We start from the raw sequence: 18,042 nt of genomic DNA on the forward strand, positions 1-18,042 counted from the left end.
CTCCCTTCCTCTCTCTCAAATCAATAAAAACATATTTTTAAAAAATTAAGGTAGAATTTGCTTTAGTAGCAAATGGAGAGCAGAGTTTAAAAATAGCTCATATTATTAACACAATTTTAAGGAAAGATTTGTGTGTGTGTGTGTGTGTGTGTGTGTGTGTGTGTGTGTGTGTATTTTATTAAACTAACTAGGCATTTGTGGTAAAAAATTGTAGTGTTGAAAATTCTGGCTGAGATATCTAGAAATTCTTAACAGAAACAACTGGAGTGTTGGGCAGCATATGTAAATTGAAGAGGAAAAGATTCCCCTTTGGGGTAAATCTCCAAAAAGAGCTGACCCATATATACACACTCACTGCCTATGAGGGTGGATTACTCTTTCACTATGGAATAAATTTCATTCTATTTGATAAATATATATCATTACAATTCCATGCAGAAATGCCCTAATTTTCTGCCCAAGAAGATCAGCCTTGAAGTTTACATGACATCAGTGGGAATACTAATCATTCATGGAAGGAGAAAACTTTAAGATATGCTATTTCATATTTTTTTATAATTCTAAGATGAATACTTTTTCTCAAAATACAAATATCCTTAACAACATAATATTAATATTATAAAAGAGTACAACTATTGTTGAATGAAAAAGCAAACTTTAAAAATCTCTGGGCTAATAACTATGTATACATTTTTCCCTATAGTTAAATCAATCTCTCTCAGCATGAGGAACAATCTGAAACAAAATAAAACAAAACAAAAAACTGTGATCCAGGCATCCTGTAATTATTACTGAGATGACAATTATTGAGGACAAAGGTATGCCGAGGGGCTATGAGGAAGGAAAACAAAAGGAGTAGAAAACATTACCCTTGTTCTCCTGCAGCTCATAATCTTTCTGACAAGCTTATTGCTTAGTCATTAGCATGCATTGCAGGCTCCTAAAATATCTTATCAATACAATAAAGACAAGTTGACAGAAAACTGCAGTAACTGTCCATCCCCAATTAGCTGAATATCCAGAGAAGGGCCCCTCAGGCGGCTGAGGGGCCTGAGCACACCTGGCTGTCACAGTCTGGCCCCAGGGTATCATCAGGCTCCCCTGACAGTCTACAAGTTCCCCTTCCGGGAAAACCAAAGGGCAAGCAGAATCACTCATGGGATCAGGCTGGGGTCAAATACCAGGAATCATGGTTTGTCAGAGCAGAATCATGAGAAACAAAAAAGGCCAGCATAGGTCAAGAAGGGAGAAAAGCCAAGGCCAGCAAGACCAGAAGTGCTGCTGAAAAAAACAAGAGCCAGGAGTAGTGACAGTGATACAAGCATGTCTTAAAACACAGTTTAGGAAGAACAGACCTGTGAACTGGAATGGGCCATAGCTTGGAGTCAGCATGGACACAGGTAAGTGCAGGAAAACCTGGTTCAAGAAAGGAGACTCAGACAAGAAACCTTATCTAGGAGCCAGGCGAGCTCTAAGGTTGCCTCCTCTTTTCCCTTTGTAACTCCCACTCTTTAGTACAGTCCGCAGGCGTCCTCAAACTACAGCCCGCGGGCCACATGCGGGTGTTTTTGCCATTTTGTTTTTTTACTTCAAAATAAGATATGTGCAGTGTGCATAGAAATTTGTTCATAGTTTTTTTTAAACTATAGTCCGGCCCTCCAACGGTCTGAGGGACAGTGAACTGGCCCCCTGTTTAAAAAGTTTGAGGACCCCTGGTACAGTGTATGAAAATTTCAGGAAATCCTTCTGCTCTCCTCATGTGGAGAAAATGCCAGAAATCTGATTCCCTGCCCTCTTAAACCCTTTATACTTTAACTTTCAAGAAAGCTCAAAATCTTAATTCTTGGTCAGTTCCCTCCAGGTAGCAATATAGAGTATTAAAATATAAGGACACCTTCCCTTTGCCAGGACCCAGAGAAGATACATGCATGCACACACCTGTAATATAAATATGTACACGTACACACACACACACAACACACACACACACACACACACACACACACAGATGCATTTTTTAAAATGTCTTAGCTCCAAGGAGCTGATAGATTAGCTGGGTGTTACAGTCATGGAACTGGTCAGTATACAGTGTGATCTTTAAAACAATACAATAGAAGAACAACGGGAAGAACATGAGGGAAGTGTTTCCTGTCTAAGGAAATCATTGAGGGCCTTACAGATCTCAAAGGATGGGTAGGAAATAACCAGGCGGAATAAAAAGGAGAAGCTAATGCGGAGGACCAGGGAAGGCTAAGGAAAAGGCATGAGCAAATGTACAAAGACATGTCACCACATGGCAAGTCTGGGGCCAGTGAGAAATTCAGCATGGCCAGAGCAGAGTACAGGAAGGGGGAGGCAGGAGAGGAGACTAGAAGGCTAAGCTGAGGACATATAGTTAAGAATTCTCACATAGTATACTAAGAAATTTGGGTTTTAATTTGTGGGCAATTAGGAATCACCAAAGTTTATTAAGCAGGGGAGTGAGATAATCAAATTTATATTCTAGAATTCAGGCAACAATAAAGCAGATGCTCAAGCGTTCAGAGTGGAAAAGAAGAGCAAGCAGTGGGAAGGTTGTTAAAATGGGCAAAGCAAGCCCGGCCAGCATGGCTCAGTGGTTGAGTGTCAACCTATTAACCAGGAAGTCACGGTTTGAATCCCGGTCAGGGACACTGGAGTTTTTACCTTAGGCAAGCAGATGAGTAGTAAAGTGATTAAAGAGAATAGGAACAAAGCAAGAGGATAAACAGTCTTGGGTGCAATGGATGACGGGTACAATTACTTACACACACACACACACACCTCTACCAGTTCTTTGTGCTACATATTATGCCAAGGATATAAAATAATTTCTTTTAATCCTTGCAATATCAAATTATCCAATTTTACATAAAGAAAATGATGGCTCCAAGAGTTTAAATAATTTATCAAATGTTATTTATCTATTCATTTAATTACTCAACAAATATTTATCAGGTGCCTTTCAAGTGCTGGGGTTTCACAAGGGAAGGAGCTGGCAGCTAGGTGCTTACCCTGTGGAGCTTAAAACTCAGAATGGAGGAGGCAGACAACAAACAGGCCAAGCAATTAAATGAACAAGATAATTTCAGACAGTGATAAGAACGAAGAAGACAATAAATAATACTATAACACTGGTTGAGCATTAATCATGGGCTCTAAGTGCATTTCAAGTTTAAATTCATTTAACTCTCATTACAACTAGGAAGTTACTACCCCCATTTCACAGAAGATAAAAACTGAAGTGCAGAAAGGTTAAATATCTTCCCCCACGTCCCAGAGCTAGTAAGTGAACAATGAGTTCATTCCTAGGGAGCCTGTTCCGGAGTTCATAATCACACACTATACTGCGACCCCACGCCATGATTATGCTATTATCAATATGAGACTGAGTAAGGAAGCAGAAGGTGCTGAAGCAGAGGGCTGCTTTTGACTGAATGATCAGGAAAGGCCTCTCTGAATCTGATAACAGAAGAGAGAGCCACACACATAAAGATCTGGAAGCCGAACATTCTAAGCAGAGAACAAAAGTCCAGCATGTTTTAGAAACAGAAGGCCATTATGGCTGGAGCAGGATAAGCTGGGGAAATGAAAATAAGATGAAGTGAAACAGGTAAGTATAGACTAGCTTGTACATGATCTGAATTTTATTTTAGGAAAGCACTGAATAGTTTTAGGTAGGAGATTTAAATAATTTGATTTATACTTTATAAAAAGACAATTTTGAGTATGGTGAAAATGAATTGGGTAGGGGAAGAAGGGGCAGAGTGAAAGCAGGAAAATGAATATACGTAGTCTGTCTCCAGTGCTAAACATTTACAGTAGTACCCCCCTTATCCACGAGGGACAGGTTCCAAGACCCCTAGTGGATGCCTGAAACCGAGGATAGTACCAAACCCTATATATACTATTTTCCCATACATACATACTTATGATAAAGTTTAATTTATAAATTAGGCACAGTAAGAGATAAACAATAACTACTAATAAAATGAAACAGTTATAACAATACACTGTAATAAAATATATGTGAATGGCTTTGGGGCCACTATCAAATAAAATAAGGGTTACTTGAATGCAAGCACTGTTACACTGCCACAGTTGATCTGATAATTGAGATGGCTAAGTGAGTAAGGGGCAGGTAGCATATGCAGCATGGATACACTGGACAAAAGGATGATTCACATCCTGGGTACGAGGAAGCAGACAGCATGAGATTTCATCATGCTACTAAGAACAGTGCCCAATTTAAAACTTATGAATTGTTTATTTCTGGAACTTTCCATTTAATATTTCTGGATTGCTACTGACCATAGGAGTAACTAAAACTGTGGAAAGTGAAACCACAGAAAGCAAAACCGTGAGTAAGAGGGGACTACCAAAGTGTCATTTGCTACTTAATGATGAATATATGCTCTGAGAAATGCATCATTAGGTGCACTTACACAAACCTAGATGGTATAGCCCACTACTGTAATTGTATGTGCTATACTTTTATACAACTGACTATACAGTAGGTTTGTTTACACTAGTATCACCACAAACATGAGTAATGTGTTACCACTCCAATGTTACAATAGCTACATCATTAGGGAATAGGAATTTTTCAGATCCATTATAATCTTATGGGACCAATGTTGTATATGTGGTCCAACATTGACTGAAACGTTATGTAGCACATGACTGTATTTAACCTCTTTGCTCTAAATTTAAGGTATAGGAATTCAGGTGAAAGTATAAAGTAGACAGATAGAAACAATCTGAAGTTCAGAAGAATGGGCAAGGCCAAAGATATAAATTTTATTTTGTAACCTCTCACATATGGTAGATATTATTAAAGCCATGGGAATAGATGAGATTACACAAGGAACATAAATACAGTAAACATAAATACAGCATAAATGGAAGAAAAGCACAGATTGTAATCTGTGAAGTCTATTCATTCCTCTTTAGAGCACTTCTTTTCATATACTAAAAACAGGAAATACTGCTCACTGTCCAGAGGGTATCTGTAGCCTTTATCTTCGCTCAGGAGCTGGGTGAAGAAGATTGGTTAATAATGACAGTCTTGGTGTTGCTGTAAAATAAAAGAGCTGCTGCATGCAAGGAGTCATTATCAAACCCATAGATCTCACTAAAGACACAATTATAAGAACATAACATTCCTGAATCCATATTTATAGAAAGTAAGCCATTAATCCAATTATAACCAGGTTTGATATAAATGACCTGTGAAGTTTTATATATAGATCTTTATAACCTATGCTATTAAGGTGAGTTAATAGCTGACAGCAAAAATAGCTGCTCTGCTAAAGCCTCATAATAGCTGGCAACATGGCACAAACTCTGCTTAGCACACCTAGAACATAAAAATGGCACAACTAAACACAGAGAACACAGAGAGAGGGCATGGAACTTTTAAATACTTTACAAGTCAATTCTTCATAACTCTTCAAGCTAAAAAGTCACCAAGGAACTCCTAACTCTATCAAGGACAAATACATCCCATTTCCTGGCGGCATAGTTTAGGAATAGTAATTGAAGCCAAGAGAATTCAGTGGCATAAGAAATGCAATACTTTCAGTCTTCCCTTCAACTTCCTCTCATCATTCTTGTTGTTTCTTACCATGTGGAGCTGTAACACTCTTGGCACTCCACACTACATAAGAGGCTGAGACCAGGCCTTTCTGCTTAGAGCAGAGTGGTGGATGTGGAAGGGTCGTGCTAATCAGCTATTTTCTAGGGTGATGACGGTCACAAAGAACAGATGTGTAAATGACATAAAAGACTTCTGCTCTGATGAGTTCGAGAGGGAGGCTATCATTTTTCTTGAGCATGATGTTTGGCTGCTACTGGAGAGAAAGTTCTAGAGCTGAAGGGACCACATAGTGCTCCTCTCAGCTCAAGATGTTTTCTCTGGCCCAGAATGTTCTCCTCCTCACTGAAATCTCTATCCTTCAAAGCTCGGCTCAAGTCCTGCTTCTTTGATAAAGACGCTCATTACTACAACCAACCTGCCATTTTCTAAATTTATACCGGCATCTAACCAAGTAGACGAGACAAATAACTGGTCAAGGTGCTTTCTAATCAAGGGAACAAAATGGAATGGATGGTTTTTATTTGCTTGCATGTAGTTTTAAACTCTTGAATTTTCATATTATTTTCAATATAAATAGAAGCTCTCCTCAGGTGAACCAGATCTGGATATTTTCAGCTGTGGTCAGCTTCTCTCTGAATCCCACTAGGGTTTGGTGATGCAGAGTAAACAAGGCTATAAATCAAATGCAATGCATTTAATACCTCAATGCATTGTAAATTGATCTGGAATAGGGGTTAGTTCAAATCGTTTTTAAAGAGAAAGTGGCCCCTTACCCTGAAGGGATGGAATGGAAGTTAAAGATAGCAAATCCAGAGTTATATGGGATTTAGAAGTATGGCTGCTTATTAGAATTGAGTCCAGGTTTCTTCAGGTGAGATTCTTCAGTTACTTATCAGGATGGAGCCATGGATATTTAAAAACACACATCTTGGTGCCTAGCATTAAATCTGAAATCTGGTGGGCAACCTTTCAAGAAATAAAAGCTACAAACAAAATAGCTTTAGTTCCATTCAGCATGCTGTGGGAAATGGCTAATGGACAAGAATTACTATGACTGGCAAGGCGAGCTGCCAATAAATGAGAGGAGCAGAGACTCAAAACCACCACATACCAGCAACACTTCCTAAGCTTATTTCACTAATTTGTCATTATCTGAAATGAAAGCAAAATGAGGTTGCAGAGCACAGGGGAAGGAACTATTTAAAAGTAAAAGCTATGTTTCTTTTCTATTGGTTAGTTATCTCTGTTTTGAGCAATTATGGTTTACTTCTACCATTTCCTGATATTACATTTTGTTTTATTGAAGGCAACATTTTCTCCTTTTCAAATGACAAGCAGAGAGCTATTTCTGGTAGGAAAAATTTTCATTCTGCCTTATCTTTTTCCACTAGGAAGAAAGGAAGTCTAGTGGTTAGACAGGAAGAAAGTATGGAGTTCTGATATGCCATACCTCAGAGAGGGATGGGGGCCATATTCTCTTCTCACTTGTCTTTTTTGTTTGTTTGTTTCTAGAAGAAGAAAAACCTAAGTGCTGTATCCCCCATCTTTTTTCCATCTTTAACTCTTAAGTCTCAACTCTTTCTTATCATTTTAAACAACAAACTAAGGGTTAAGTGGGTCAACACTTGCAATCTCTGAGATTGTGGAATGGAATGAAAACTATCCCATCACAAAGGAAGAATGAAATCACTTAATTGTATAGTTCAAATCAGTCCAAAATCCAACTATTAATACCTTAAATTCTATTTTGGATAGATTTTTAGTGTATGGGTAATGCAAAAGTGTAATGGTTTTCAAGTAATGGAACAGAGCATGGACTCTGGGGCTGGACTACCTGGGTTCAAATTCTATTTACATAACATACTAGCTGTGAAGATTTAGATACATTAATTTACCCTCTTTATGCCTCTGTTTCTTCATCCATAAAAGGAGAATAATATCAGTTATACATCATAGGTTATGTACCTCGCAAAGAGAAAGCGCTATATGAATATTTACTATTAAGAATATTTCAGAAAACTTCTAAAGGACATTATGTTATCTCCCTATTTTTTGTTAGTTCTATTAAACAGTTATATGTAAAACCAAGTAAAAGTTCATCGGTTTTAGGTCACAAAACAACCCTTTTGCTAATCACATAAGGAATAAGGATAAAAATGAAATCCTTTCTTCAAAATTAGCTTTAACTGAAACTAAGATTTTACCAAAAATATAACCATACACTTGACTTTTAGAGGCAAGACATTCTACTTAAACCTATATGCTTCAATGAAAAACACATTTGACAGACAATAACAGCTTACTCTAAAACATTTACATAATTTAAAACATTGCTCTATGAACAAAATACATACTTCTGTGGTGATCTGTTATCAACTTCAGCCTTCAGTCGTAAATTCTCCCTCACTAGGCCACCATTTTCCAATTTTAGTTTTTTATTTGCCTTAAAAAAAATTAAAAATAATTAAGTATAAGCTAAAATAAAAGTGCCTTGTGAAATTTATAACATGAGCCACCAGTATTTTTTAGAGTGATAATAGCAGAAAACTGAATGCTGGAACATGGCCTTCAGAAACTTAAAATCACCACAGGGAATGACTTATGAAATTGTGAATACAACCAAGCATTTTAAATCCATATTCTCCAAGCACTTTGCAAATCTCCTATCCAGGGAAATAAACGGAGCTATGTTAGTTACGAGTCATTAAAGGACTATACTAATGGTGATTTTTTTTTCCTTTTTCACATAAGTGAATATTCTAAGCATGGTAACATTATACCAAATGTAATTATTCACAAAACTAATGCTAAGAGTTAATTCTTGAGCTATAATATTGATTTTTGGTTGCTACTTAACAATAGTTTTTTAGTGGTAACAAATCTAATCTGATTAGATTTGCTTTCTTTCTTCAAAAGGCTTCCCCAAATGCCCTGGCTCACAACTTCTGAGACTCTCAAAATTGAGTTAATATTTTCTAATAAATTCTATTGATCTCTTGATTAAATAATAAAAAACCCAAGTATGGTTTTCTTTTTTTTTTAAATTCTTATACCTAAAAATTGCTTAACAAAACATTAATTGCTAGAAAATCTAGAGCAAGCATGTCAAACTCACGGTCCATGGGCTGCATGCAAACCACAATGAATATTTTTGTGGCCCAGCCAATATAATGATGCGTAAGAAATGTTTTAATAAAAATTTCATAACTTAATTTTTACAATATCCTGTTATACATAATTATTAATACTGAACTACAATGTTCGCTAATGACTGATTACTATAATCATGTTGCATTCATTTCCCTTACTTGCCTTACCGCAGAGGCACACCACTTCTCTCCACTAATACTAGCAGCAAATATTTTAGCAGCCGATTACCATGTCATTAGTCTTGTACTGACTTGTTTGGTGTGTGCAACAGGAAATATTTCGCTTTCGGAGAACAAGAAAAATAGGTTTATTTGTGTTATGCTTATTAATCTGTGCAGTTATTCAGTGTCTGGTAAGTTAATATTCAAGAAAAAATATCAATTTTTTATTAAAATGTTCTATTATTTTATGTTAACGATTACTCATTTATTTCAACCCTTTGTATTCAGCATGTCTCTATCGAAATAACCCTACATTTGTATGAAAATTGAAGCTTTCGTTTTTTTGCGGCCCACATAAACTTAAACCTTGTTAATTTGGCCCCTGTTAGCCTTTGAGTTTGACATGCTTGATCTAGAGGCCCAATATTGATTCTGGACAGCCTAAAAAGAAATGTGCCTAGATTGTAGAGGTTTCTTAAAAGTTACTCCTTTAAATTCCCTAGTCATTGCATTTATTAATTCCATAGAAAAATAAGACTCCCTGGAGTAGAAACCAACCTCATGAACCTGGCAGGAGAAATTCTTTGTTAGACTAGAACATTCACATTCAAAGTGAACAGGTCACAAGAACTGTTGTCAACAAAAAGGTTTAAACTAGGAAGACTTAAAAACAGATTTCAAAACTTTGACCAATGTTTTTGACCAGTTTCCAGAACTTCTGACTATATTACTTGCCTACCCACAGACAAATAAATACCCTAAGAGAATGATAAGAGAAGCAAGGTAGAGAACATTCTGTTGGGCACAAGCCTAACTCTCTTAGATTCATCCAGGTTCCTTTTGGGCTCTGAGCAACTGCTTGTCTTTATGGTTGTAAAACAACAAGGACTGTGGAGGGTTAATTCTTTAAGTGACTGATAAACACCATTACTGCCTCTCTGAAGATATAAGGAAAGTCATTTACTTCCTCATAGACACAGACAATGAATTAAGCTCTCAAGCACAGCACCATAAGAGGAGGAGGCACTTAGTGAATGCTTTTTGATGATGTTGATAAGCTTAAATTAGAAACTCATTTGAGATTTCTTTTCTCCATCCCCTCTGTATTGTATCATTATATTTTAAGGTCTCTCGCCAGCCTATGGCTCTCTTTATGGGCTGACTAGTTCCTCAAAAATCAGGAGATATTTTCAAGTTCAGAAGGGTTAGGAGGATAAAGATTACACAGGGTAAAGTTTTCCTATTTTTTGCATCTAAGAGAGTAATGAAGTCTTCATCTATTTTGTATTCTCAACACTGACTGGGTAATGAAACTAGCCTCATAAAGGTTCAAAACTCACTCTGTCCTGAAAACATTAAAAAAAAAAAAAGGCCCATATCACTCATTCTAAATAGTCCTTTATTCTAAATCTTTTGTACCCCTGTTTTTGATTTATAGTATATAATTTTATACTTCACATTCAAGTTTTTCCCCTGTAGTCCACGTTTTTAGATTCATTTATGCCCCAGGTTATAGTCTAGTACTACCTAATACCATCACTAGGCATCCAAAATGGGCTTACTAAATATCCCACATAATTCTGAGGTCTCAGGATAGCTTTTAGTATTGAATTCACATGTGGCCTTTAAAAAGCAAAGAAAAACTGTGTTTTATGTAAATTTCTTTTACATACATCCCCTACACCAAGCTTAGGAGCCCCGAGTAAACTTTTCATACCAAGCCTCATGATCTAAGAAACACTGATTGCCAAAAACTTAAATAAAGTTTAATAAATATAAATGAGATCATATAGAACTTACTGATGGCTCAAGAAGAGGAAGGGAAGTTAAAGGAGACATGGTAGATTGATAAATAGTCTAACTTCCCAGTTGTCTTTCCTTTTTGTGTCCTCTTCTTAGACAAATCAACATGCTAATAATGTTAGCTATCAATTCCAAAGAAACTACACACTTCTCCTAAGCTTATAATAAACTCAGTGCCATTATGTAGTAGTTTATTTATTTTTCTCTAAAAGCATTGAGTTCTCTTCTTTCTCTTATTCAGGCCTTTGCTGAGCCCAAATAAAATTTCGTGTGTGTGTGTGAAAATAGCTTAGTATTTATTAACCTCACTAAGAATCTGAGGACAAATATGTGGTGCTACTTTAAAATATCATATAGAGCCCATTAATGATTTTAGGAAGTGGGATTTGGTAATTCAGCACAGTAACAATGTTTTAAGGGAATGTAGATACTTTAAATGGGTGGCTATGGATCTGGATATCACAAAACCATCTCCATTCAGCAGAAAGGACTCCACTGTGGATAAACTTGAAGTCAAGCTAAAAGATGGTCCCTTTGACCAACAAAGCTCAACAGCACTTGATTATAATCTCTAGTGATGATTGCATGCATCTCATCTCCTTTCCTAGACTGGAAAATTCTAGAGGCTTGGCTTTTTCACCTATGCTTTCTCTATCTTGTTGGATGGATGGAATAATAATTTGGAAAAAATGATCCTGCCTCATAAGGCACAATATTCTTTTGCATAAAGTAGTCTAAAGAGGCTACTCAGAGCTCTCTTGATATTAGTCATTATGCCTTTAACTATTTACAATATTAAATATCAGAGAATGGTAGTGCTAGAAAAGATATAATCCAAGTCTTTCATTTTATAGGTAGGGAAATGGATATGTGTTTGTTTTTATGCATACAGGGCAGTCACTGAGATAAGCTTTAAAAAAGTTAAGGTAAACCACAAAGAGGGGAAATAGAAACACATCCTTTAAATTGATGTCACTCTCCTACAAGAAGATGCAAACTCATATAAAAGCACTAGAGTCTCCAATTATAGTCACAAATGGAACCACCTTATATTTCTTGGCAGCTAATGACATTTTAGGAGAAAAAGTTTTCCTATTCCTTATTAATGCTCATTCAGGGATTTTTGTCCTTTCCCCACAAACCATCTAATGATGAGTCAAGATAATATGGCTATTTATACTTCTGAAGGTACTTACAATATTATAGAATTCAAACAAAAATTATAATAGAAATTTAAAAGCTACATATATTAAAAATTTTTTTAAAAACCACAACTTACCTCCTTTAACTTATCCACATCGTCTTTCACTTTTTCATAGATTTCATTAGCTGTTCTAAGTTTTTTCTTCCACTCTGCTACAGTTTCTGGGTCAATTTTACTTGAATTATCTGCAACTGGATGTTTGTCTTCATTTTGATTGCCCTGCATCAAGGTTAAAGGATCTAGAATAGTCTTGATCTGTGACTCCAAGCTGAGATTTTTGTTCTTAAGCTCTTCTACCTCTTTCTGCAGACAATCTATTTCATCCTGAAAAAGCATTGCATAGCCATTAGGTAGACACAAACTCTAAGCACATACATATACTAACCTGAGGCCAATGGGTTTTTACATTTTATATTCAGAATTCTGTAGATACACAAATTCTTTATATATCAGAATAGTTTTGTATGTAGAAAATTACAGCTGAAATTCTCAAAATGTATTTCGACTTAGATAAAAACTGGTATTCTAATAAAAAACAACAACTGGCATTTCCACTGATTTCATTTAGATTCAATGATAGTTTGTGGTTTTAAAAAATAAAAATGTCAAATATTTTATTCTATTTAAGATATCCTGGAAACAAAAGTCACATGAATTCAACAAGGAAAGATTCCTCAGAAGAAAATTCTAAGGCATGTTTAATTGCTTTACTAAGGGAAATTTAAAAAAATACAGTATTGATGAAGGTGATCTATTATAGTTTTGTTTGATGATTATATTTTTGCTTCTGTATTTGAAGTAGGAGTTGAAACCATAAGCTATTTCCTCCCACTTTCCATTTCAGAATAGTATCTGTAGATAATTTTTATTTTCTACATTCTGGTTCTTCAATAACCACTGTGACTAAGTATTAGATTTCAACATCTGGAACTGCTTATAATCTTAAATCCATTTGGACTAGAACTCTTTTCTGTAATACCATTTATTCATCTAAAATAGGTATTTCTTCTTAAACTAAGACCATGAGAAATTCTGCTGTTAGAAAATAAACTCCAAGTAGCTCAATATGCCAGTGATCTCCTAAAGGATTAATTTGATGAGTACCTAAGTATGATAAATATTCATTAAGTATGTGAGAATACATTTTAGAATTAATACAGTACTATTTACTATTTTAAATCACAATACATTTCATGTTAAATAGCATTATAAAATAAGAAAATCACTTTGTTTGAATTAATATATTAATGAATAAACAAATATAAGCAGAAACACACATATATGAATGAACACACCAGTAAATTTATTGGAAGAAAGAAAAACAGAATGAGGACTACAGTCACCAATTGCCAGAGCATGCATAATGCCTTGTGGGGGTTGGAAGACTGACTTTCATAAGAGGGTTTCTTTCATTTCCCAATTTCTTGAGAGAGCAAATACTTACAAAATGATGTATCTGTTGAGGACAGATTTTAAATTAAAACAAAGGAAAAAAAGGAAATGCTTCTATCTATTCCTTTCCTCCATTTGAAATAGAAAAGGAAAAAAGAAATCATCGAATAAGACATTTTTTAATTGGCATTTAAATAAGATCTCATTGGATGTGTACTCTAAGAAGTCCAGGGCTCGAGATAGCTCAGTTTTACCTTGAATTCAATGCTATCATCATTTTAAATTTTAATTATTATTTACCTCATATTCTTTGTGGAGTAATTCAAGTCTAGTTTTCCGAAGGTGCTTCCGGACTGTATGGCTTAGCATAGGTTCACTTTCACTTGTCCCTCCTACGTGAAAAAAAAAAACATACCTAACTTTTCACTCTAATTTGGGCAGAATGAAAATGAACCTTTTTCTAATTGTTTTATATAGTTTCCTAGCTTAATTTTTACTTATATAAATATTTGGGGCTGCCATATTGGCCTTTTCTCTATCTCAAACTGGAGAAAAGATAAATATCAAATAATACCTTAAGAGAGAAACAAGATGGCAGTGTAGATAAACACCGATACTTGCCGCCTCCCACAACCATATGAAAATTACCACTAAAATACAGAACAACAATCATTCAGAACTACCTGAAATCTGGCTGAATGGAAGTTCTGCAACTAGAGAAGTAAAGAAAGTGTATTGAGACAAGTCCAGGAGACATACCAGATCTACCTAATACATAGAAATAAACACAGGAAAGTAGCCAAAATGTGGAGACAAAGAAACATGTCACAAATGAAAGAAGTGGAAGCAAGCAAACTACTGGATACAGAGTTCAAAACAATGGTTATAAGATTGCTCAAGGATCTTAATGAGAGCTTCAAGGGACTTAGTGAAACTTACAAGAATCTTAATGAGAATTTCAAACACATGAAAAAGGACCAGTCAGAAATTAAACATACACTAACTGAAATAAAGAATAATTTACAGGGATTCAACAGTAGAGTAGAAGATGCTGAGAATCAAATCAAGGATTTGGAATATGAGGAAACAAAAAACACCCAATCAGAAGAGCAAAAAGAAAAAAAAAATCCAAAAATATGAAGATAGTATAAGGAGCCTCTGGGACAACTTCAAGAGTACCAAGATACACATTATGGGGTGCCAGAAGGAGAAGAAAAAGAGCAAGATATTGAAAACCTGTTTGAAGAAATAATGACAGAAAACGTCCCCTACCTGGTGAAAGAAACAGACTTACAAGTCCAGGAAGTGCAGAGTCCCAAACAGGCCCACACCAAGACACATCATAATTAAAATGCCAAAAGTTAAAGACAAAGAGAATCTTAAGAGCAGTTATTTACCTCCAAGGGAGTGCTCTGTCGACTATCAGCTGATTTCTCAACAGAAACTTTGCAGGCCAAAAAGGAGTGGCAAGAAATATTCAAAGTGATGAACAGCAAGGATCTACAACCAAGATTACTCTACCCAGCAAAGCTATCATTTATAAATGAAGGCCAGATAAAGAGCTTCACAGACAGGAAAAAGCTAAAGGAGTTCAGCACCACCAAACTAGCATTATATGAAATGTTGAAGGGAAGAAGAAGAAAGAAGAAAGAAGAAAGAAGAAAGAAGGAAGAAGGAAGAAGGAAGAAGGAAGAAGGAAGAAGGAAGAAGGAAGAAGAAGAGGAAGAGGAAGAGGAAGAAGAAGAAGAAGAAGAAGAGGAGGAGAAGGAGAAGGAGAAGGAGAAGAAGAAGAGATAAAAATATGAACAATAAAATGGCAATAAATTCATATCTATCAACAATAGAATCTAAAAATCAAAATAAACAAGAAATCTAATGAACAAAATAAACTAATTAATAAAATAGAAACATGGAACAGACTGAAGAATCTCAGAGAAAAGGGGGCGGGGGGGGGAAGAGATCAATCAAAGATCTTATATGCATATATGCATTACCTATGGACATAGAAAATAGGGTGGGGTGGGGTAGGATGTGATGGCCTGGGGTGGGGAAGGAACTGGGTGGAGGGGGGCAATGGGGATAAAAAGGGGGACATCTGTAATACTCTCAACAATAAAGGTTAAAACAAAAAAAGTTAAAAAAAAAAAAAAACATAAGAAAAAACTTCAGTTGAGTTCATTTATCTGTGTATCTTACTATAGTAAACTCATTAAAGGTAAATGCTATATTTTATTAAGTATCACATTTGGACTACCAGACAATTCTTAAATAATGATAAAATCAATGATTATACTTATATTTAACCAATAAATTATATAAATAATGTTATCTATATACATAATATATAATTATACATGTTATCCACATATCATAATATATAATACATATACATTATAATGTATATTATATAATCAATTTATTCATTCCAACATACCTAATCACTGGTAACACCCTAAAAAGATTAATGTGCCATTTCACTGATTTTAACAACCTACATTTTACAATGTATTATAAATCATAGCATTATTGTATGCCAATAATGACTCGTTACAAATACATTCTAAATGAATTCTTCCCAAGAGCTTTTCACTTAAGCTGTGGTAACCTTCTTTGTTCTTCTTAGCATCATGATAGCAAAGGCATTTTACAGATGTTCTTTTTCAGGATATTCTATCCAAATGCTACAGATGAACTACTTTACATGAGAGAATTTATGAAATATTTCTTTTTTTTTTTTTTTTTTTTTTTAATATATTTTATTGATTTTTTACAGAGAGGAAGAGAGAGGGATAGAGAGCTAGAAACATCGATGAGAGAGAAACATCGACCAGCCGCCTCCTGCACACCTCCTACTGGGGATGTGCCCGCAACCAATGTACATGCCCTTGACCGGAATCGAACCCGGGACCTTTCAGTCCGCAGACCGACGCTCTATCCACTGAGCCAAACCGGTTTCGGCATGAAATATTTCTTACATATGAATGAAAGAAGCCAGGAGAAGAAACATGAAGAGAAGCTGCTAGAAAAAACATTTAAATTATTTTAATAATCTAACCTCATATTTTGCAAGAAAAAACTTGACTCCTTGGTGAAGTTCTGTACAGGTAAACAACTAGAGGCAGAGAGGTTAATACTATAGTATGCAGCACAGCAGAGAAATATTCCTCTATCAGACTTCACCCAGGTACCCAAGGAAGAAACCTTGAAGCCATCTCTGATTCCTCTTTCAGATCTCTTAGTTCCAAAGTCCTACTAGTTTTTGTATTCTAGCTTATATCTTCTTTTAAATTTCCATTGCAAAAACCTTATTTAAGTCTATTTTCACTAATTTGGGACTAAGACAATGACTTCTTAAGGTTTCTGAAAGGTGTCTCCCACACAAAGCTAATGATATATTCACTTTCAATTTTTCCTGAAGCAAAAACAAATAAAAATCATTTTAATTTCTATAATCTAACAGAAATAACTTATATGAGCAGAATAAAAATCCAACTCTTTAAATGTTTTATTTTTCAAGGGTCTTCTAGTTCAAGTTTTTTTTGTGTGTTTTTTTAAAATATGTTTTATTGACTTTTTTACAGAGAGGAAGGGAGAGGAATAAAGTCAGAAACATCTATCAGCTGCCTCCAGCACACCCCCTATTGGGGATGTGCCCGGAACCAAGGTACATGCTCTTGACCAGAATCAAACCTGGGACCCTTCAGTCTACAGGCTGACACTCTATCCACTGAGCCAAACCGGTTAGGGCTTCTAGTTCAAGTTTTATCCTCCCTCTTACCTGCACTAGTACAGAACTGAATGTTCTTTTTTACCCTTAATCCAGATTCACATTCTCCCTCACCTGGGCAAGAACCTCCTAACTGACCATCTCACATCCTGTCTCTCCCCTACAGCCCAACCTACATGATCACCTGAGTAATTTTCCTCAAGCACTTGGATCATGCAACTTCTTTGCTCAAAACCATCATACATACCTCACCCTTCTTCTTACCCAGAGAGCAAGTTCCTAACTTAATTTGTCACTAAAGTCTCAATTTACCTTTTTAGTCTTATTTCAGTAGTCAATCCCAAACTACTGTTAATTTTCAAAAACATGCTTTTTGTTTTCCTACCTTTAAACTTTAGTTCATGCTATTCCCTCTGCATAAAATACCTTCCCTAATCTTTACCAGGTGAAATTTTATCAATCCTTAAATCCCAACATAAAGGCCACCTGCTTCTTGAAACCTTTCTCAATGTTGCTAGGTGAACTTTCTTGCCTGAACACTCCAGGCCTTTTCCTGGCCTTTCTCATGTGCTGCTTTAAACTATTAATATTTTGGTCTACATGCACAACCCCTATCAGAATGTAAGTTCCATGAAGTTCTAAGATTTCTCATAATGCTTTGTGCTCCTCAGATGCTCCACTTATAGATTATACAAATGACCAATCCATTCAGTATGATATTGGCAAAATAACATCATTGAAAGTTGTCTATTTTGGTCTTCCTCCAAATAGACACTACTTAGAGATTGTTTCAAATCCATTTCTATGTGCTCAGAAAATAGGCCCTTACCGATAATCTCTTTGCAAGGATTTTCAGGAGTGATGGGGACTCTGCAAGCTGGACACTGGCTATTATTCTTCAACCACAAATCGATACAAATTGAACAAAATACATGGTTGTTGATGCATATGACAGGCTGGCGTACCTTTGAAAAAAAAAGAAACATTA

General features: G+C 35.6%; 1 protein-coding gene across 1 annotated transcript in view; it reads right to left on the reverse strand.

Annotated features, from left to right (window-relative positions):
• The window catches only part of OBI1 (ORC ubiquitin ligase 1), a 41,401-nt gene that overhangs the window by 11,224 nt on the left and 12,135 nt on the right, over positions 1 to 18,042 (reverse strand). Inside the window, exons 2-5 of the mRNA XM_008144045.3 lie at positions 17,884 to 18,019; positions 13,628 to 13,719; positions 12,011 to 12,259; positions 7,972 to 8,060 (exon numbers count right to left, since the gene is read on the reverse strand). Of these exons, the coding sequence (XP_008142267.1) occupies positions 7,972 to 8,060; positions 12,011 to 12,259; positions 13,628 to 13,719; positions 17,884 to 18,019 (566 nt within the window). The remainder of the gene's footprint in view (positions 1 to 7,971; positions 8,061 to 12,010; positions 12,260 to 13,627; positions 13,720 to 17,883; positions 18,020 to 18,042) is intronic.

The sequence above is a fragment of the Eptesicus fuscus genome, chromosome 8 (assembly GCF_027574615.1).
Source record: "Eptesicus fuscus isolate TK198812 chromosome 8, DD_ASM_mEF_20220401, whole genome shotgun sequence".
NCBI lineage: Eukaryota > Metazoa > Chordata > Mammalia > Chiroptera > Vespertilionidae > Eptesicus > Eptesicus fuscus.